The sequence below is a fragment of the Mytilus trossulus genome, chromosome 3 (genome assembly GCF_036588685.1).
Source record: "Mytilus trossulus isolate FHL-02 chromosome 3, PNRI_Mtr1.1.1.hap1, whole genome shotgun sequence".
Taxonomy (NCBI): Eukaryota; Metazoa; Mollusca; class Bivalvia; order Mytilida; family Mytilidae; genus Mytilus; species Mytilus trossulus.
The window spans coordinates 38,347,139-38,370,018 of record NC_086375.1 but is presented as its reverse complement, the minus strand read 5'-3'; the positions used below and the strand labels follow the sequence as shown (position 1 = coordinate 38,370,018).

General features: G+C 32.0%; 2 protein-coding genes across 2 annotated transcripts; both read left to right on the top strand.

Moving 5' to 3' along the window:
* The first annotated feature begins 10,790 nt into the window (after window positions 1-10,790).
* On the top strand, window positions 10,791-13,034 carry LOC134710750 (uncharacterized). Its single transcript, XM_063571145.1, has one exon. It carries the CDS (start codon window positions 10,791-10,793, stop codon window positions 13,032-13,034), a length of 2,244 nt encoding a protein of 747 aa, XP_063427215.1.
* A 1,144-nt stretch (window positions 13,035-14,178) lies between these two features.
* On the top strand, window positions 14,179-19,612 carry LOC134711423 (acylphosphatase-2-like). Its single transcript, XM_063571990.1, has 4 exons — window positions 14,179-14,299; window positions 18,026-18,042; window positions 18,256-18,365; window positions 19,401-19,612. Exons 1-4 carry the CDS (start codon window positions 14,233-14,235, stop codon window positions 19,513-19,515), a joined length of 309 nt encoding a protein of 102 aa, XP_063428060.1. The 5' UTR covers window positions 14,179-14,232; the 3' UTR covers window positions 19,516-19,612.
* The last annotated feature ends 3,268 nt before the right edge of the window (window positions 19,613-22,880 follow it).

Below are 22,880 nucleotides of genomic sequence, written 5' to 3'. Positions count from 1 at the left end.
TTCATCAAACAGAATTCACAAGTACATAATCAATATATAACTTATTTATTAAACTCTGAATTTTATAAAAAAAAATATATTTTTATTTATCACTCATACTTGAAAAAAGTTTTGTTAAATTCAAAATTCATTAGAAAAAGTATCTTTAGTACAGCAGAAATTATGTGCATATAAAAATAATCTTTGGTGTGAAAATTCTAACTGGGTTCTGCATTAATTGTTTAGCACTATGGATAATAGGTAATAAATTTAAAAAATAATTGCTGCAAGCTATACTTTATTGTAGTTTTAACATGGGTAGGCATAATATTCGTGATCATTTTTAGTGATGGCTAAAATAACATGAATATAAAGCCTAACCATGTTAAAACTACAATAAAGTATAACTTGCATCAATTATTTCAATTCTGATTAGGACAATTAAGGTGATTTCTATGCCTGATATGTACAAGTGTAGAGCGTTTGTGTGGGCTATTCCAGGGACCTCCCTTCTTTTGTTTGTTTACAAGCATACAACAGTCAATGTGTTTTTTCAGAGGGATGGGTTTTGAACAGCAAGCATCAAAGTTGTTGTATCTAGGTCAAATATGTCAATTGCGAATTGTAAAACATCATAGTCATGATAAATGTATTAGTTAACAACATGTGCATAAAAAAACATGTGCATCATTTGAGAGTTTGAAAATGTTGTAAGTTAATGAAATATACTAAAATCATGCAAATTTGAAAAAATCTTTTTTTCTGCAGTTGACAATATATGCATGTTTAAACAAATTTTATTGGATTTCCAACATTAATTTATTAAATTACAAAGCCAAAGGAACACATCATATTAGAATTTGGTACAGAATAATCACAGTACTTGTTCGTAACCAAATTTAAAAGAGCAGTTTTGTTTTAACAGATAAGTTTGTGTATCTTACTTAACGAATCTTGAGTAGGCAGATTAAAAGCTAAAAAAGACAGGTGTTTGGAGAAAACTGAAAACAATTTACAAACAAAGAAAATTACAACTTAACCTTTGAGGGATTACAAACTGGTGGAAATCATTAAAATGTTCTCAATTCAACTCTTTTAATAAAAAGTTTATGAAAAGAAGCATGACACAAATAATATCAAATCTAAAAAATCTGTGAAAATACGAATATCACATGTATACAAATTATCCCATAGTAACTAATGGTCTTCAACCCTGAAGACTAGATACAATTGTACAGTAAAGATACAATTGAATCTGTTATGGTAAAAGTAAAAGATAAGTGAATTCTAAAATCTAAAGACAAATTTATGATTTTACTTTTGATTATCAAACATAGGTAAAGGACTCTAAGAAAAATAAATTATTTGGACCAATACACCGAATGCAATATCCTCTCAGTAACTGAAGATTAACGGTCGAGGGGTTTTAAAACAACCAAATACTTCTACTTCAATTGATCTCCAATAATTAAATTAATTAATTGACCGATATACATAAAATCCATCACACTATAACCAAGTATATTGATGACAGAATTAACACGACCATTGATCAGAATTAGATGACTACTAAACAAGAGGATAAAAGGTTTCTATTTGTTTTCCTCTATCCAAACACTTTGGTAAATGTATAAAAACTCACGACTTGATGTGAATTTGATGAAACTTTAAATAATAGATGCAAATATTGACTAATTTTAATCAAAAACGAAAATGTTTACTGAGAGCTTGTTATATAATCTCAAGAGATATGATAATTTCCTGCATTGGAAGTTGAAATTTTCAAAATCTACTTCATTTATGAATTTTGTCTGTAAAAAATTATTGTTGTAAAATGCACTTAATAAGGATGAGCAATTGTGTATGTAACTTTGGGTACTTAAACTGAATTAATAACTAAGTGTGCTTTTTTTAGTACAAACTTTTTTTACCTCTCACTCACCATGGAAACCTGAGAGTCTGAATGAGGTTTATAGAAAAGAGTATAAAGAGCTTAATCTCCAGAAAATTGGACCCAAAAAAAGGACAAAACAATGAAGAATAGAGAAAATAAAATGCTGGAATAGCAAAAATTTGGCAAAAAATTTAATGAATCAGGAAAAATGAACCAAGAAATTAAAGAATACAGAAACGAAAGACCCCCTTCCATACCCTCTTATATTGACTAGAGTAAAAATAATGTTTAATTTGCACTTATGTGTAACAATAGTTAAAGTACATATACCTTATTGGTTTCATAACAACATTACATAGTTAGCTTTATTTATTGCTTATTATAAATAAATTAGAGTTTCCCGTTAGCCTGTACTACTCACCTGCATAGAACTGATATGAAGAAACAAAAAAGTTTGTTTTGAATGAAACAACGGTTAAAAATCTTTCTTAGCAAGATAATTTTTGTTGAATAAGTTTTTGTCTTGCCACTGTATAATGAATAATGATTTTGTTTTTATATGGGTACAAATAACCCCTAGCAGAAATTCATAGACAATCTCATTCATATTAACTCATTTGTAGATCTTGCATTTCGAATCAAATTGCTGTTCAAAGTTTCTATATAGTAAAAGTAAGTAAATTATTTATTAAAGTGACATGTGTTTTTCACAAAATATTATATAATACAGTGAGATATAAAAACAATAATTAGAACACCCGACCCTTTGGGTCTATAAGTCACTTAAAACATAAATTTCAATGGTACGATGAACAAAAATAAATAAAATGTTATCGAAAATTTTCAAATAAAAAGTTTTTTCTCTTACTGAAAGCTTGCAATAGATATTTAGCAGTTTTTCTCGGATGTTGAGATAGTAAATATTTAAACTGTTCTTCATTTGAAAGTATACATAAATTGTCTATTTGTGAGAAATGTTGCAGTCACAGATTGTTATAAAAGTTACAGTTGATAAGGAAATGAAAATACATGTACATAATTATAGTTTTAAGATATGAGTTTAACCATAAGAAATAAAATTGGTCAAATTCATCATTTAAGGGGAGATAATCGTATCTTTATTTTATTATTTGTAATCTTATTTTTCTGATCATTTTTGCTAATAACAGTTTTTGTCAATCAGCATGATCATCAGTATAGTTTCCCACAAAAAATAATAACTGTAAGGAGTCAACAGAAGATTTCACTCATGTTCACCTGCAAAAAAAACACAAAAAGAAAAGCAAAGATCAAAGATTATCATTCAAGGGAAATTACTCATAATAGGAGTGGACTGATTTGGTAATGTCAAATTATTTGGAGATCTTATCCTTTTTTTTTGGTTTAACTCTTTCTATTTAAGTTTGGAAAAAAAACACACAAAAATGTGTATAGAAAAAAATCCTGCATTGGACACATCCCAAAGTATCTCAGGATAGATTAACCATAACACAAATGAAAAGTGACTTTATAATTACTGTAAATTTAGAAATTATTGCGAAAAATGCGAAAGGGTTATAATTGCAATAATTGAAACTCGCATTTATAAAAAAAGTTATAGAAATTTAACAGGATTTTTTAAATATAGCAAAGAATAAAATCGCATTTGAGTCTAAATGACAAAATCTCAATAATAAATGCATGCAATAATTTCTGAATATACAGTATATAAGCAGTTCCAAGTTCTTACCTAACACAAATATCCTTTCAAGGCATCTCTTTGAGCATACATTCAGAGGACTCAATACACAGCAGCACCATGAGTGCATTTTTCACCATTCCCCTTTATTACCAACAATAAGTTGAACTGTGACCTATTGCAACCTCATGATACTCCCCATAAAGAGGAAGTTGACAAGCCATGGATCTGAAAATACATTACACAATATAGCATGCTAAATAAAAACAAATAACAAATTTCAGGAACCTCTGATTAATAGATCCAGAAAAAGTTCTCACAAATATTCTTACATTTTGCTCTGAGGAAGAGTATATAAAATTTTGGTCAACAGGATTTTTTTATTAAACTAATTTTAAAAATGTTTCACTGTAAATCATAGTAATATAAAGCTTGCTATAAATTTTATTCATGGCCATCATGAGCAAGAATATATATTGATTTCAGCAACAGGAATTTGATAAACTTGCCAAATGAAGCTACCTACAACTTTCAAGAAGTTCTAGTTTGTTTTCATAAGAAAATATTCAATATAAAAATCATGGAACTTATGGACCTGCAAACATGGGTATTTAAAGCCTGGGTAGAATAAAGATATTTAAAATATGAAAAATAACAAAAGGGAGATAATTCAAAATTAATAATGTGATAAAATTTTCAAAGAATAAATTCATGCCATTTCTTATCTAAATTTGTGATTTAAATCATGGCTGCAAATGATGTACTATATTATAATCAAACTTGGCATGCAAACTGTAACATGTGGAACAACTAATCAGTCCTACGACTCACTGGATTAAGGAATCTTCCAATTGAAATCCTTTTCTTTTTTTTTGGTCATCTGACATCCATCTTTGTACTTTAAGCCTGAAAATAATAAATGATATATCACTTAAATATATATATACCTGCTAATGCTGCTGTCAAAGTATAAGTGAAAAATTGACTGCCAAATAGTCCCCTATTTCATTCCATAGCTGACAATTATTGTATAAAAAATATCTCCACAACAGATTAAGGTACAGGGTTGCTGCTAACAATATGGACAGGAGAGCTATATTAAAACAAGTGTTCTTTGAGGGAACAGTTTACAGAGGCAGATTTAGGGGGGCCAAGGCGGCCTGGGCCCCCCTTTTTTGGGAAAAAATTTGGTTGCTTATATAGGGAATACTGAAGCGTGACTGGAGAGGGGCCCCTCTTAGGTTAGTCAGTGGGTCTCCACTTATGAAAAATTCTGAATCCGCCACTGGTTTAAGCTGTCCTTTCAAATTTGAATGGACATCACCCCAATTTTGTTTACCAATTTATGAAATATCTAAAGAAAGATGTCAAGGTACATGTTATGTTTGTCATTGCCACAATCTAGCCACAATCTTTTCCCATTTTCCATGTTAATAAGATCACCCAATTTTTACTTGTCATGCCCAACCTTTCAGTAGTAAAACAGGATCAATATTAAGAAAAATATTTATTATGAAAAATATTTGATTTTTCAAGGAAAAAAACTCTGACATATGTCAGGATAACGTTTGTTTCCAAATAGTAGTTCTGAACTGACTACATTTTGGTATTTAATAAAAAATGTGACACCTTTCTTCTTGAGGTGAGTAACAAATATTTGTTTCGTCTGATACCAGGTCCTCTCCATGTTCTTCTTGCTCTCACTTTAATTGCTCTCATCCAAGATAATCTGTTATCTATTTTCATGACTTTTTATCTTTATCATATGTTATGTGTCTAAGCTACGCCTACGGAGTGAATTGGTAATTAATTGTTTTTCTTCTGTCTTTGTCACCATCTGAAAGAAAAAAAATACTGTTACATTTTGTTGTGCAATGCACTCTCTCTTCCCCATCAAAGTTCCATGCAAGCAACACATAACACAAGTTTGTGTTATTACACAGTTTCCCTGAAAAGTTTAGGCGGCTGCAGGACTGAGGTTTACAATTAATGTACTTTTTCACAAACAATTTCACAGCAAGTAATCAGCTGTAATAAATTGACTTTATTGTTTTGATAGTAATTTGTACAAATGTATATATTTATTTCCTGCTACTAATATGGCTTGTTGTTGCTAATTTTTCCTTCTTGTCACTTCATGAGACTTTTTGTCTTTTCTTGTTTCTTAATTTATTCTTGTCACTAATAAGTGAGATTGGAACATTTATAAATCATTTGGTTGCATCAAATTAGCCAACTATCTGACATTGCTTATTATAATCTATATAAAATTAGGGGATTGTCCCCTTCTTGTACATATTTGGTTCGGTATAATTATCCATATCTATGAAAAATCACAGGCACTCGACTGAATCTCTGCTTTTTTTAACCTATAACTTTACTTGTATTACAAAAACTCAAGACCACAGGGGCGCCTATCATAGATGTTTTGGGGCAGAAATATACCCCACTCAGTCGACTGGTATGTGTTATACATTGAGTTCTACTATTTACACGCGATATAACGCATACCAGTCGCCTGGCATTCATTTCAGCCTCAAAACATCTATGGTACACCGTATATGTCCCTGTGATCAGACCAGTCAAGTACCTGTACCAGTCAAGTTCGTTAAAAACTTCCATATACAAATATAAATATTTTATTGGCACAAACTCATTAACAATAAATGGTTATAAGACCTACTGGATACATATATAATAATGTATAATATTTAAATTGGCGTGCTAGACTGAAAAGTAACATATCATATGATCATGATAGAATGAAAATTTACATATTGATGTATCATCTAGTTCACTGTTTCTTATATTTAAACACTTCGATATGAAAGAAGAAGACAGTCTAATTTATAATGCTGAGCTATTGTTAAACAATTAGAGATATTTTTTCATCAGTGCCAGTGGTAATCATCAATGATCATGGTAATGTTACGCTGAATTTTAACCATAACATTTATTTTATTTTCTAATATTTTTCGTTTTGAGGTAAATCCATAAAATTGTTATAAGAAATGATGTTCATCCCCAATTTCCCCATTTTTACAGACAAGACAGTATCTTTCCTCTCTATAAATATATACACACACCCTTCATAAATGCTTATTTGACTTTTCATATCTAATTACTGAACACTGTTGCGAGATTTCATGGTGACGGACGTGTTTTTATATGGTGGTGGAAAATTCTACTTTTATCAACTTTTATCTACAGACAACAGTTGCAGAATATACTTATATGTCATGAGTGACCCTGCATACACCTAAATATTCTTTTCTGAACAACGGTGAAAACGAATTTTACTTTTTATTGAGAACTTTTTAACCAAGAAGAGAAACACATGTGGCAGCCATTTTGAAAATTCAACAAACTTTTTAAGAAATTTTATGATACATCACTAGCAACCTATACTTATGAACTAATTTCGAAGGAAAGATTAAATATATATTATTTGATTATAACCATCCTGTACTTTTAACTTTTTATACATTGTGTGAATATTTCCGAGCTGTGAAGGACCTTGTGTAAATAAATATCCTAGCACAGTGATCAACTACAACACGATTTTACTCATTTTAGAATATTATCTGGAATAAACTTGAGTCATAAAATATTTCTAACACTGTAACAGTACATCAACAGCAGAAGGCATGGGATATCCAAGCCACGCTGCTTGCTGATGGTACTATTTACATACGAACTCTGAACTTTTTTTATCTTGAAAGTGCGAAACAACTTGGACAAATCATTTAATATTTTTATATAAAAGCTTAGTATTGGCACAGCTTACTTAGACTATATATACGGCATAGATAACTGCTTAGCTTGTATAAACCAACTACTTATCCACTAACGCACACTAGCAATATACTATATTATATCAATCATTCATGACCGAGGCAAAATTGATAAAATACTTACAAATTCCACGCAAACCTCTAACTGGTACACAACATTTAACGCCAATCATTATATCTGACAGCAAAGGCTCATACTTAAGAGATCAGGTTGTACATTCACTTGACAAAAATATACACTGGCAGTGTAAATCAGGCACGACTATCCAAGATCAACTGAAGTGGCTTAAAACAAATATAAACAACAAAGTCAAACGAGTCGGCGATATCAATATATACATATGGTCAGGTACCTGTAACCTCACTACAAGGGACAAGAATGGTTACATCTCTATAACAACTACAAGTGATGATACAGTTCAACTCATCTTAGACAAATTTCATGAGTGCATTGATATTGTAAAGAAATATCCACATTCAAAGATCACAATACTTGAAATACCACCATATTCCATCATTAAATATAATCAGAAAATAGCCTCAAAGATCAACAATAAAAAACAAAACAACCACAAGGACAGCAATAACAATCATACCGACTTTAGTGACACAATCAGATATTATAGATAAATATACAGAGCAAGAAACACAACTTCAACAACAAATAGTCAAAGTCATCGACGGCATTAAATATTTGAATAGTACTCTTGGAACAAAATCTCTCTGCTTCTCAATCCATCTACAAAGTAGGCGACAAAGGTCAAGAGGGAAAAGTAAACCGACTGAAAAATACATAAACTACAACTTATATTCTGATGGTACACATCCAAAAAGACTACTCGCTAAAGCCTGGCTTGGTCAAATTTCAGACTTAATACAGAAAGACTGTTGGTATTATTATCATAATTGAAAAGTAGACTATAAAAACAGAAGGCATGGGATATCCAAGCCACGCTGTTAAAATATAGTTCTGATTTCAACCAATAGTGAATAAATAATAACCGACACAATATTCTTTAAGCAACTACTCAACTTAAGGTAAATAATATCCTTGATACATCATGACAAGCATTAGCAAACAGGGAATACATACAAGTACCAACCCTCGAACTGAAAATTTACGATACAATGACTTTGAGCTAAATTTAGATAGGGCGATAGCTCGGAAACTTCAAGCTGCAAAGCGCCAAGCAAATATCGTCTATAAATTTACAGGGGGTGGTATTACAGGAGAAGCTGATGCTGTTTCCTTTGAACTATTAAAGAATGCCTTGATATACTACTATCAACAACTCAATAGTGAGAATAACAACATTACTGTAAAAACAGTACAAGACCAGGATAAAAAAGGTCTTGTTATCAGCATGATATTTCGTATGTACATAGACCAAACCCACATCTATACATTGTCAGTATACTACACAATCTGCCGCTTACTAGTCAATGGGAAAGATACGGAGAGGTTCATGAAAACCGACCTACCTAATATACATAATACCATCAAAAATGTAGTCCTAAATGGTAACAGAGTAAATCTTCAAACACTCAATAACCAATTAGAAGAACAATTACAACAACTATCGAATATGAGGAGCTCACCAACAAACTCCAATCAGGACTCGAGCATTAATACTGTCCATACTGCAGTCACAATTAAAGATACTGTAATATCTAAACAAAATAGTGAGACAATTTCTATTATTTGTGTAAAATGCGGACGTAACGTTCAGACAAGAGGGGTTCTTTGTACTACTGGTAAACACTGGATTCACTACAGATGTGACTATTTAAACAAAGATGACATTTACAAAATAGAAAATAGTACTAGTGACAACATCTACACATGTAAAAAATGTACAGAACCATGTGCTAGTAAAAATAGAACACCAAATCTGATGTTAAAGCCACCTCCAGAAATTGAATGTTTACACTCTGCAAGGGACATTCTAAACGAAGAGCTACAATTGGATTGCTGCATATGTAATCTACAGATAGATGGTATTATTATCAACTGTGAAGTATGTACCTTACCCTGTCACCAAATATGTATTACACGTAACAAAGAGAGCGATGATACAAGCATATGTACCAACTGTATAGGCAATATGGACCAAAGAACTGACTCGTCAAACACCAATGAACAAGATGATGTCAATGTTAGTACTCCAGCTACTCCGCTAAATACTGATCCTATAAGGAATGATGAAGAAAATACAACTGTGAAAAGTACACACAATATCAACAACACAGCTGTAACACAGAAAGAGAACATCATAGATCAAAAGGAAATTAAACAAGCTGAATTGAGGCAAAGAGAGACAAAGTTACGTAAGCGTGAGGAGGAGGTAAAACTTAAAGAAAGAATGCTAGAAGAGACGAAGAATGAAAGAACATGGTTTCAATCTCACATACATAAATTAGATGAAAAAATGGAAGAAAATTTTAACTTTGAAAATGAAAAGCTTGATAAATCACCACCTAAGGATACACAGGCACCATCATCAGGTCAAAACCAAAATGTACATATACCACAGCAAAATATGGCTAAACCATCTGTTCAAATAGATACAGATATGAACTTTGAGGAGCACAACACTCCCATTCTACCTAGAAATGGCCATCTACCACAATATACCCGCCCTTTTGATATTCAAAGACCAGAAACACTTCATATGATAGGACAACCAATATATTTCCAACCACCTCCGAACATCAACCATCCGCCTCCGAACATTAACCATCCTCTAAAGAAACAAAATATACAGCCTCAACCTCCTCAAACCATGACCAACTCTCATGCAAGTCAGGATTACCTTACAACCACTACCAATTCTTTTTTAGAGATGAGTCGCATGGTAAACAGACTGACTTAACCCCTAGTCACCGAGAAAGAAACATAGAGTGCAACAACAACAATCAAGATACTCTAAATATTCTATCGTTCAACTGTAAAAACATTAAAACTACAGGTCAATTCTTTCAAGAAATAGAGAAATCCATAGATATTATATTAATTCAAGAACACTGGCTATTTCATTTCGAACTAGAACAATTAAAAGAACTACACCCGAAATTAGTAGGTGTCGGAAAAGCAGTAGATTCAGATAACCCAATTGCAGCCTCTCATGTGCCTCGTGGATATGGTGGCGTAGCAGTGCTTTGGCAAAAATCAATAGACCGTTATATAAAACCACTGCCTGACGGATCAAGTAGATTACAATGTATCGAATAAGCCATAGATAAACCACAGATTATTATATCAGCATACCTTCCTACAAAATCCTCAAATGATAGCTACGACATATTTTTAGACTGTTTAGACCAGATTTAGGAGATTGTACAAAAGTATGGTGGGACCCATGAAATTATAATCGGAGGAGACCTCAATGAAGATCTATACAATCCATCCAACAGCAGGCGCAAACATAAACTCAACGATTTAATGATGGAATGTAATCTGAAAACTAACTCTAAAGACCTCACATTTATAAATGTAAATGGTATTGATACTTCTAAAATTGACTATTTTCTATATACTGATCTGAAGTGTGAACCATCGAAAAGACTGATTGATTTACCATCTAATGTATCAGACCATCATCCTATATCAATGAGAATCAAATGTAACATAACTCGAGAACAACAATCAAGGAATTCTGGAAAACAAAAACACAAAATTATTTGGAATAAGGTAGACAAATCTAGATATGAAGAGACTATCAGTAGAAATATTGGAGATTTTATAGAAAGGTTAAATTCCGATAAGGTTAATATAGAAGAGATTACCCTTCAAGCAATGGACCTCTTGTCTGATACTGCAAAACAGCTTGACCAGAAGAAAACGTATGGGAAAAATAAATTAAAACTCAATGTGTGGAACAAAGAAATTTCGGAATCATTAGAAGCAAATAAATTAGCATATAAAAACTGGAAATCAGCAGGTAGACCCCCAAATATTGATAACTTACTTTTAACGGAAAAGAAACTCACTAGAAAAAACTTCAGGACAGCCATTAGAAATGAAGAAATTAGAAGAAAGCATAACGAAAGAAATGACATTATTAACTACAATCAGAATGATAAACAGAAATTTTTTAAATTAATACGGAAACAGAGGCAAAATGGGAACACTTTCATCAATGATCTACACGTTGAAAATGAAATATTTGAGAGAAATGATATATTAAAAGGCTGGAACCAACATTTTAGTAAACTGGCAATTCCCTCTGAACATCCTGACTTTAACTATCAACATTTAGCACTATGCCAAATGGATAATATCTCTATAAAAAGGATAAGTGAACATTACGCTACTAGATATGTAGATTTAGACACTATTGAGAAAGCTATAAAATCAATCAATAAAGGAAAAGCTGAAGATGTATTTGGTATATCTATTGAAAATGTATTATATGCCGGACAACAATTTAAATTATTTTTGCATAAACTGATTAATCGAATGATCGAAGATAAGGTACTTCCTGACATCATCAAAACAGGGTTATTATCACCAGTATTTAAGAACAAGGGAGACAAAAATGATGCCAAATATTATCGTGGAATAACAATCCTTCCCATACTTCTGAAGATCATTGAATTTATTTTACGTATAGACCTAAGATCTGGCTCTCTAAAATTACAGTCCATACTTCAAAAAGGTTTCACAGCAAATACATCACCTTTAAATGCTGCTATTATTTTAGAAGAAGTGTATAGGGAATATATGGACAAAAAATTACCTTTCTATATAGTGCTATTGGATGCAAAGTCAGCCTTTGATGTTGTTGTTCTAAAAATGTTGTTAAGAAAAGTATATATATCAGGCACTGATCCATCATCCTGGCTACTGATTGATGAAATCCATAAGAACACAGAATCTCGAATAAAATGGTCAACCGAAATCTCAGAAAAAATTTCAGTTCTACAAGGAGTTAAACAAGGCGGTTTATTGAGCGCAGATCTATATAAGATATATATCGAAGATCTTCTTAATACATTTGAAAATACTACATCTGGATGTGAGATAGGTGAAACGCTGATTAATGCAGTAGCATGTGCTGACGACGTAGCAATTGTTAGTGAAAACCCACATGAACTACAATACCTTGTGAATATTGCTGCACAATACAGTGAAGACCATCATTATCTCTTACAACCACTAAAAAGCGTAGTTATACAAGTACAACCCTCAAACAAGAAAAAATCTGAGGATCCAGTAAGCATATTTATAAACAACAATGCAATGCCAATTTCAGACAAATCTCCACACTTGGGAATTTTAAGATCAACAACCAGTCAAAAAACACAAAATGCTACCGTTGAACAGAACATCACCAAATCAAGAAGAGCCGCGTACAGCTTAATGTCAGCCGGTATGCATGGAGAAAATGGACTTGATCCTAGTACTGCTATTCAACTATTTAAAACCTTCGTACAACCCATCTTAACTTATGGTCTCGAAGTCATACTACCAACTTCAAATAATCTACTTAAATTGGAAAAATTTCAGAAGAAAATATTAAAACAAATTTTATCCATACCTATATCAGCTCCTGATCCAAGTGTTTACATCATGTCTGGCATTCTACCTATAGAAGCTCAAATTGATCAAAAATCATTAAATTTATTCAACAACATCTGTAACCAAAATGAAGAACATTTAGAAAAGAAAATAGCAAGGAGGCATTAATCGCAAAAAATCAAGAAAGTAATAGCTGGTTCATAGCGATCAAGAGAGTACTATTCAAATACGATCTACAATCACCAATCGTACTTCTGAACGATCCACCAACAAAATATTCTTGGAAGAAATCCGTTCGTTTAGCAATTGACAATTACTGGAAAAATGTATTAATACAAAAGAGCTGTACTTATAAATCGTTGAAATACCTTGTAACCTTGAACATTTCACCAGGAAAATGCCATACATTATTTTCCATTGGAAATACAAGTGACCCAACTAGAGAAGCTGTCCGAATATCTGTGAAACTAAAGGTTATTACTGATACCTACATTTTACAATCTCATAGATCAAGATATAATCTAAATGAAACTCCTACTTGTAAATTATGTGATGCAGATATCGAAGATCGTTCTCATTTTTTGCTTACTTGTAAAATACTCCAATGCATTAGAGAAAGATATCTCAACCAAATTGATGAAATTTTCTCCGATTTCTTGAACTATAGAATGAGGGACATACCAACTGATGACCAACTTCAAATTATCTTGGACTGCACCGTGTTACTTTCTCGGTATACAAATGATAATAAATTATTTCAAAGGATAGAAGATTTATCAAGACAGTTGATTTATGCTCTTCACGTTGCTAGATATAGAACGTTGGACATTAAGAAGAGATAATTGTGCGTCTTTAACAGGAAATAAGTATATTGTTAGTGTGCGGGGAACATTTAGTGCTAATTTTACCGTGATTGATATTGTGTATATATATGTTGTATATATATAGTGTATATAAATTCGGTGATGGATATTATTGACATTATTGTGATGACGGATTACTGTTGTCTGTAGATATTGAAGAAAGAAAAACTGTACTCAATTGAGGTTGTCCCAACGTGGACGGAAAAAAGAATACCAGAAGAAGATGGTCTAAGGAGGAAAAGCAGTGTGTATATTACTGCGTTACATTATTAGCAATATCATTATTATCATAGGTTTCAAACTTAGTACAATAAATGGTTGGTCTCAAACATGATTCATGTTGCTCCTAATTCTAAATCATCAACACTTCACTGATTTTTTTTCTACTGATACTATGAAAAAGTTCAAAGCTGGTGTAGACTTTATATTTTAGTAACCAGTCTTGCAACAAAGTTGTCCAATCAAAAAAGTGTTTGCAACGTTACTCGTATCGATGTAAACAAATGGCCACCGGCGGAAAAGCAGAAAGTAAAATTTCTGTTGACTTTGAGGTCTTTGGAAAGGTTCAAGGTATTTTGATCATTTAAGCTATAAAAAAAATAACATTCAATATAAAAGGCAGCACCAAAAAGCTCAATATATCAAATGGCAATGGACAGGTGCCCCTTGGTCTTTTTTAACAGTTCTTTTATCAAAGTTAAACTAAAGTGTTGAAAGAAAAGTATTATACAACTTTAATACATGTATTTTCCAAATTTAATTTTCAAAATGCATTTATATCTTTAAATATTTTTTTCTCTCTCTCTCCTTAAATAGAGACAAATGGTTATGTCCTGTTAAGTTGGAAAAATTCATGGATGGTACTAGACAGACAGGGCTGAGACTACTATAAGTGATAATAAGTTATAACACATAGTTGTTATAATAGTCTCAGACACTCTGACAGATGTCATAATTATTTAGACTAGGATGGTACCAGCGGTACCTCGAATTAAAAAACAATTATTAGACAATTCTCTGTATATACAGTAAATTATTTAATACTATATTTTCATAGCGTTTTCCTTTGAAGGCATATATGCAATCTTTCTTTTCTTCATTTCTTACGTTTTCCTTGGTCGCCATCTTGGAAGTACACACCGATATCCATAATTTTATAATGATCAATATTAACTTACCTGCAACTTTTTTTTTATTTTTAGGTTATAAAATACACTTCTATTATAATTTTATTCAATAATATATGTTTAAAAGTCACTTAAATGTGTTAATATTGATATTTGAAGAGTTATTCGGTAATTACATGAGTTATTCGGATAATAACACTGTTATTCGGTAATTCGTGTTACCCTGGCGTCATTATGGAGTAAAGGGGGTGGCGTCAAAAGGCGTCATTATGGAGGAAAGGGTTAATACAGTTGAGTTAGATTCTAACCAATTTATACCAAGAAGATCTTCCCTAAACTAGTTAGACTACCTTTATATCTTCACGACTTCATGTTTACAACAATCTTCCCCCTTTTTTTCAGGCTGCATATCATTCCCTTCGATCAACTTGCAGGTCCACTGCTGTAAAACCCCAGGTCATCTGGGAAATCCTCAGGCCATTTCCACCTAGATATGTCACGGAAATTTAATGACTGGCTGGTCAACCACCATGACCATATATCAAACTGCCAAGGCACCTACATGTATATACTCTTGCTTGTACAAGTAGAAATTGCTCACAGCACCATGTTATGTTGTGAAAAATTCATGGATGGAACTGGTACAGCTGAATTCATACCCTTAATCTTGGGATCTATAGGCAGGGCTCTAACAAATTGAGCCAAAGAAGATCTTCCCTAAATCAAATAGTTAGAATACCTTTGTATATATATATTCAGGTCTTCAACACTTGTATGATGTGTTTGTCAGTCCTTGTTTTCTATGCATCACATTCTGAAGTTGTATAACATTGAAACATTTTTGACTGGACCTTATCAAAATTCTCATGGGATTGTAAGCACTGATATTTAAATTCATGGCTCTAAGCAGTAACCAGTTTCAACATCTTGACCGCAATTACTTACATATTTCTAACCAGATGCTCAGCAGGGCGCAGCTTGATACAACCCCAGCAGTCAAACCCTGAACAGTTTGGGCAAGTATGGACACAACATTCAAGCTTGATACAGCTCTGAATTTGATTTGTGATTAAATTGTTGTCACAGGTTTCTGACACAGAACGAATGTGGTCTAAAATCTTCAAAAATTAGATTGAACATTTACCTATTATGGTCCAATATCCAAAATCTAAATATTTGGTTAGATTGAGCACATCAAAGAACCCCAATTATTCAATTTTTGATGAAATCAAACAAAGTTTAATTTTGGACCCTTTTGCCCCTAATTCCTAAACCATTGGGACCAGAACTCCCAAAATAAATCTCAACCATCCTTTAGTGTTCATAAACCTTGTGTATAAAGAGCCATGGCCAATTTGCCGGCGATTTGTTTCATTCGATTAGATACATGTAGGTAAATCATGCTTTAAATAGCCTGATAGATGTTAATTATAGTACATGATAATACGTCACGTCATCTATTTTCATACCTTGAACACTGGTATTCCTACATAAACAAGGCCAAGACTATTGATTTTTTAATATTGATTTTATTTTATTATTAACATCCTTTATGCAAGGTGCCATACCACGTAACATGCCAAGGAGCCAAATAACATGGAACAAATTCAAATCTTGATTGTCTCATTCTAAATATATGTATATCTGTACTTTTTCTGGTCTTTTAAGGTTTTATCGTCTATAAGATAAGATACTACATGTTTATATTTTAACCCGAGAACATCTTTAATACCGTCAGTAAGTCATAGATCACCCTATGTTACTGACACATGTTATATTGCCTTTAATCTGTCATTTTAACAAATCGGACCTTCGTTGTGATACAGATGAAACAGCTTCTTGATGTTTTACCTACAATCACGATTTGTAGTGTAATTGATTGTTCTGTTGTGTTGTTTTATTTTCTGATGACTGAAGTACCGGTGTAGGGACGGTGGTAAACATTTCAGAACTAGTATCTAAACAGTTTGTGAATTGGCGACAAAGTTGTTGTTGACTGCATTTGTTACATATGATACTATGTTCAAAAACGGTTTCGAAAAATAGTTTGTGTTGTTTTGAAACTTGTATACAATGGCCTTATTTTAAGTTATGTGTATATAACCCCCGCAATATGTAGGTTTCATTGCTATAGAATTAATTCTCGTTTTATTGGTTATCAGTTTGACGGCAGTTGGTCCTTGGATATATGTAATAAATGTAACCACATTAATAGAAAGTAAGTCAAGTCAGTATGGATAGTCTAGGAATGCACACAATAAGCAATACATTTTTTTTCTTTGATACATGTAAAATGATAAACTAGTAAACTATATAGTCAAAATGAACCAGAATGACTCTATGAATTAAGCAAACATCCGAAAAAATATGATAGAAACATTAAAATTTAATATAACAATACAAAAAATGCAAATACTCTGAGCGAGATTCGAACCCTTTCTTTAAAACCATCATTTATTAGTAGTTCTGTGCGCTACTAATGGAGCTACGGCGATGCTTATACATATCTCTCTTATTAAGAATCTATATCGGTACAATTTATCGATGTTACAATTTTTTCTTTAAAGTTGTTTTTTATGTAATAAGGACACTCTAAACCAATTTGATTCATAGTTAAATTATCAATTTTAAAGTTCGAGCCGCCTAAGTGAACAAGTTGTATGAATAACAACAGTCATAATAAGTATAACTTTTTTTTGGTTTGAAATGTCCTTCTTAGGGGATTCCATGTTTTTCTCACCTAAAAACACCTGAAAATCCGCATATTGGACTTTCATCCTTTTTTTGGGTCAAATTAACTTTTGATCACACATGTCATAATATATGTAAATCGAGATATTGATCAAAAAGCATTTTTATTTTTTGTTTTTATAGTAAATTTTATTCTTTCGGCACTTTTTGAAATTGGCCCTTCTGTGAAAAAAATCATCGATAAATTGGCCATACCTCTTTCATATATTTCTATTTATTTATACTAAAGTTATAAACGAATGGATGCACAGACCAGAAAACATAATGCCCATAAATGGGGCATAAAAATAATAACATATTATAAAAGTACAGATGCACAGAGGTGCATATTTGATAATAACACAAGAACTATGATACGAAGTAGCCATTTATATATTTTTAAATCATTTAACTAATTTTATTATTATCTTTTTTTCAGGTGTTTTCTTTAGAAAGGTAAGTGCACTAGACAATACTTAACTTGGCTTTTTATTGATTTAACTTTCTAAAAGATTGCATTTGAAAACAACAGTATTTTACAATGTCATTTACCCGGTAATAATGTAAGTCTTGTTTTATATTTATAAGATATTTTATAGAAAAAGATATATGCCATGCTTAATAATATAGATAGATAGTTAGATATACAAATGTTTTGATTATTTACAGAATACTCAAAAGACAGCACAATCACATGGGATAGTTGGATGGGTAAAAAACACACCACAAGGAACTGTGCAGGGTTCATGCCAAGGGACTGAAAGTAAAATGAAAATCATGTAAGTCTTTTTAGCAGTTTGTGAACATTTATAGTGTCAAGTATGGGGAGAAAATATAACACAGTAGACGGATCCTTATGAAAATAATTATAAGCTAGATTTAGAAGGAATGAAAAAATAAGGTCTGTTCTCTCTAACTTTTTTTTGTCTTGTGATAAGAGTTGAGAGTTTTGTAAGTGTGTATTTTCAGAAGTATACACATACTTTGAATTAATAATATTGTTCATTATACAACAAACTTAACTTGTTTGTTTCATGATGAATAAAACTGGATATATTTTTTTTATGAGCATGCATACTTGTGATTCTCACGATTTTCATATGCAATTCAGAAAAATAAGTAACTTGATAATATCATTTTCTTAAAATTAATTCATATCACCTGCGTGCAGTGCAGATATTGACATTAGAAAACGAAACAAATATTTACATCACCGGACACCCTATATGTATATGCATTAGACTATGGTTTATGCACAGTTATCTGTCTTCATATGTAACTGTATTTTCCATTTCAAAACTCTTACAAGTCACATACAAGTAATTTGAAAAAAATACATAGCAATTTCGCATTCACAACAAGGGAGATAATTCATAAATTACAGTAATATGAATGAACAGTAATGAAGTTAATTTTGGATGGTTAAAATAAGCCAATAATGAAAACTAAATCATTTGGTCTTAGATGTTGGGGTACAGAAACATGCATTTTTCATATTTTTTTTCAATCCTTCCAAAGTATTAAAATTTCAATTGGCATATCATATTCAGGTGCAGGTAATCATCTTTTTTTTAGTATAAGTTATTTTTATTCCAATCAAAGGGCCCATGAAGAGCACATTAATTAATTACAGAAAGCATATATATGACAAAATATTTTTTTTTATCAAATATTGCAATTTCTTTGCTAGCAACCACATCTTATTAGTTTGTTACACAAGCTTTTCACAAAATGGTTAGTGAAGACAACTTATTTGTCTTGTTTTTACATAATTTCATGTGACCAAGATCTTTTTTTTTCTTTTTTATTTACAGGAAGGAATGGCTCTCAAAAGTAGGAAGCAAAAAATCAAGAATTGATAACTGTGACTTTAAAAATGAAAAAAGTATACAATCGTTTGAATATAAATCATTTAAAATTTCCCATTAGTGTTATATGCTTTTAGTATATATCTGTTGTGTATGGATATCTCAGATTAGGCAGCATATTATATAGTTGGAAAGTAAAACTGAAGTTTATTTATTTTAAGAAAATATTGTACATGTATAATGTGGATTCATTCATTTTCATAGATATTTATTTTCATTGTTTTGGCAAAGTATGCTAACATTCCTTCAAAAAAAAAATTGTAATTTGAACATTTAAATAAGTGGTTTCCTCGCACACACAAAATCCATGAAATTTTGTATGAATATTAATGAATAATGAATTTACAGTAATAGAATTGTATAAGTGAATATTTAAACTAGAGGCTCTAAAGAGCCTGTGTCGCTCACCTTGGTCTATGTGCATATTAAACAAAGGACACAAATGGATTCATGACAAAATTGTATTTTGGTGATGTGTTTGAAGTTCTTACTTTACTGAACGATTTTGCTTCTTACAATTATATCTATCATGAACTTTGCCCATTAGTAACAGAGAACTATATTTGGTAAAAATTTACATATATTTACCAAATTAATGAAAATTGTTAAAAATTGACTATAAAGGGCAATAACTCCTTAAGGGGTCAATTGACCATTTAGGTCATGTTGACTTATTTGTAGATCTTACTTTGCTGAACATTATTGCTGTTTACAGTTTATCGCTATCTATAATAGTATTCAAGATAACCAAAAACGGCAAAATTTCTTTAAAAATTACCAATTGGAGGGCAGCAACCCAACAACCAGTTGTCCAATTCATCTGAAAAATTCAGGGCAGATAGATATTGACTTGATTAACAATTTAACTTCTTGTCAGATTTGCTCTAGATGCTTTGGTTTCATAGTTATAAGCAAAAAACTGCATTTTACCCCTATGTTCTATTTTTAGCCGTGGCGGCCATCTTGGTTGAATGGCCAGGTCATCGGACACATTTTTCAAACTAGATACCCCAAAGATGATTGTGGCCTAGTAGTTTCAGTGGAGATTTTGTAAAAGATTACTTAGATTTATGAAAAATGGTTAAAGATTGACTATAAAGGGCAATAACTCCTAAAGGGGTCAACTGACCATTTTGGTCATGTTGACTTATTTGTAGATCTTACTTTGCTGAACATTATTGCTGTTTACAATTTATCTCTATCTATAATAATATTCAAGATAATAACCAAAAACAGCAAAATTTGCTCAAAATTACCAATTCAGGGGCAGCAACCCAACAACCAATTGACCGATTCATCTGAAAATTTCAGGGCAGATAGTTCTTGACCTGATAAACATTTTTATCCCATGTCAGATTTCCTCAAAATGCTTTGGTTTTTGAGTTATAAGCCAAAAACTGCATTTTACCCCTATGTTCTATTTTTAGCGGTGGCGGCCATCTTGGTTGGTTGACCAGGTCACGCCACACATTTTTTAAACTAGATACCCCAAAGATGATTGTGGCCAAGTTTGGATTAATTTGGCCAAGTAGTTTCAGAGGAGAAGATTTTTGTAAAAGATTACTTTAATTTACGAAAAATGGTTAAAAATTGAATATAAAGGGCAATAACTCCTAAACGGGTCAACTGACCATTTTGGTCATGTTGACTTATTTGTAGATCTTACTTTGCTGAACATTATTGCTGTTTACAGTTTATCTCTATCTATAATAATATTCAAGATAATAACCAAAAACAGCAAAATTTCCTCAAAATTACCCATTCAGGGGCAGCAACCCAACAACCGATTGACCGATTCATCTGAAAATTTTAGGGCAGATAGATCTTGACCTGATAAACATTTTTATCCCATGTCAGATTTCCTCAAAATGCTTTGGTTTTTGAGTTATAAGCCAAAAACTGCATTTTACCCCTTTGTTCTATTTTTAGCCGTGGTGGCCATCTTGGTTGGTTGACCAGGTCACGCCACACATTTTTTAAACTAGATACCCCAAAGATGATTGTGGCCAAGTTTGGATTAATTTGGCCAAGTAGTTTCAGAGGAGAAGATTTTTGTAAAAGATTACTTTAATTAACGAAAAATGGTTAAAAATTGAATATAAAGGGCAATAACTCCTAAACGGGTCAACTGACCATTTTGGTCATGTTGACTTATTTGTAGATCTTACTTTGCTGAACATTATTGCTGTTTACAATTTATCTCTATCTATAATAATATTCAAGATAATAACCAAAAACAGCAAAATTTGCTCAAAATTACCAATTCAGGGGCAGCAACCCAACAACCAATTGACCGATTCATCTGAAAATTTCAGGGCAGATAGATCTTGACCTGATAAACATTTTTACCCCATGTCAGATTTGCTCTAAATGCTTTGGTTTTTGAGTTATAAGCCAAAAACTGCATTTTACCCCTATGTTCTATTTTTAGCCGTGGCGGCCATCTTGGTTGGTTGACCGGGTCACGCCACACATTTTTTAAACTAGATACCCCAATGATCATTGTGGCCAAGTTTGGTTTGATTTGGCCCAGTAGTTTCAGAGGAGAAGATTTTTGTAAAAGTTAACGACGACGGACGACGACGACGACGGACGACGGACGACGACGGACGACGACGGACGACGGACGCCGGACGCCAAGTGATGAGAAAAGCTCACTTGGCCCTTCGGGCCAGGTGAGCTAAAAATGAAGTTTATTTGTTTTATAATGAGAAAAGTTTGTATAATTGATTGATATGGCTTATGCTTATTTAAGTTTTTGATATAAATATATATTTTTATGACTTAATTTGTTATGTATGCATAATAACTTAGTGAAAGAAATAACAACAAAAAAAGCATAAAAAATACAGACCTCATCTCATTAATCCAATTAGAGGCTCTAAAGAGCCTGTGTCGCTCACCTTGGTCTATGTGAATGTTAAACAAAGGAAGCAGATGGATTCATGACAAAATTGTGTTTTGGTGATGGTGATGTGTTTGTTCATCTTACTTTACTGAACATTCTTGCTGCTTACAATAATCACTTGTACATCTTACTTTACTGATCATTCTTGCTGCTTACATTTATCACTATCTATAATGAACTTGGCCCAGTAGTTTCTGTGGAAAATTTTACTGGTAGTAAAAATTTACAAATTTTATGAAAATTGTTTAAAAATGACTATAAAGGGCAATAACTCCTAAAGGGGTCGACTGACCATTTTGGTCATGTTGACTTGTTTGTAGATCTTACTTTGCTGAACATTATTGCTGTTTACAGTTTATCTCTATCTATAATAATATTCAAGATAATAACCAAATAGTTATCAAAGGTACCAGGATTATAATTTAGTACGCCAGACGCGCGTTTCGTCTACATAAGACTCATCAAAAACAGCAAAATTTCCTTTTAATTACCAATTCAGGGGCAGCAACCCAACAACG

Coding starts and splice junctions, on each gene's coding strand:
- LOC134710750 (XM_063571145.1), top strand. CDS start 10,791: ATGGAATGTAATCTGAAAACTAACTCTAAAGACCTCACATTTATAAAT.
- LOC134711423 (XM_063571990.1), top strand. CDS start 14,233: ATGGCCACCGGCGGAAAAGCAGAAAGTAAAATTTCTGTTGACTTTGAG. Junction 18,366..19,400: donor GAAAGTAAAATGAAAATCAT/GTAAGTCTTTTT, acceptor TTTTATTTACAG/GAAGGAATGGCTCTCAAAAG.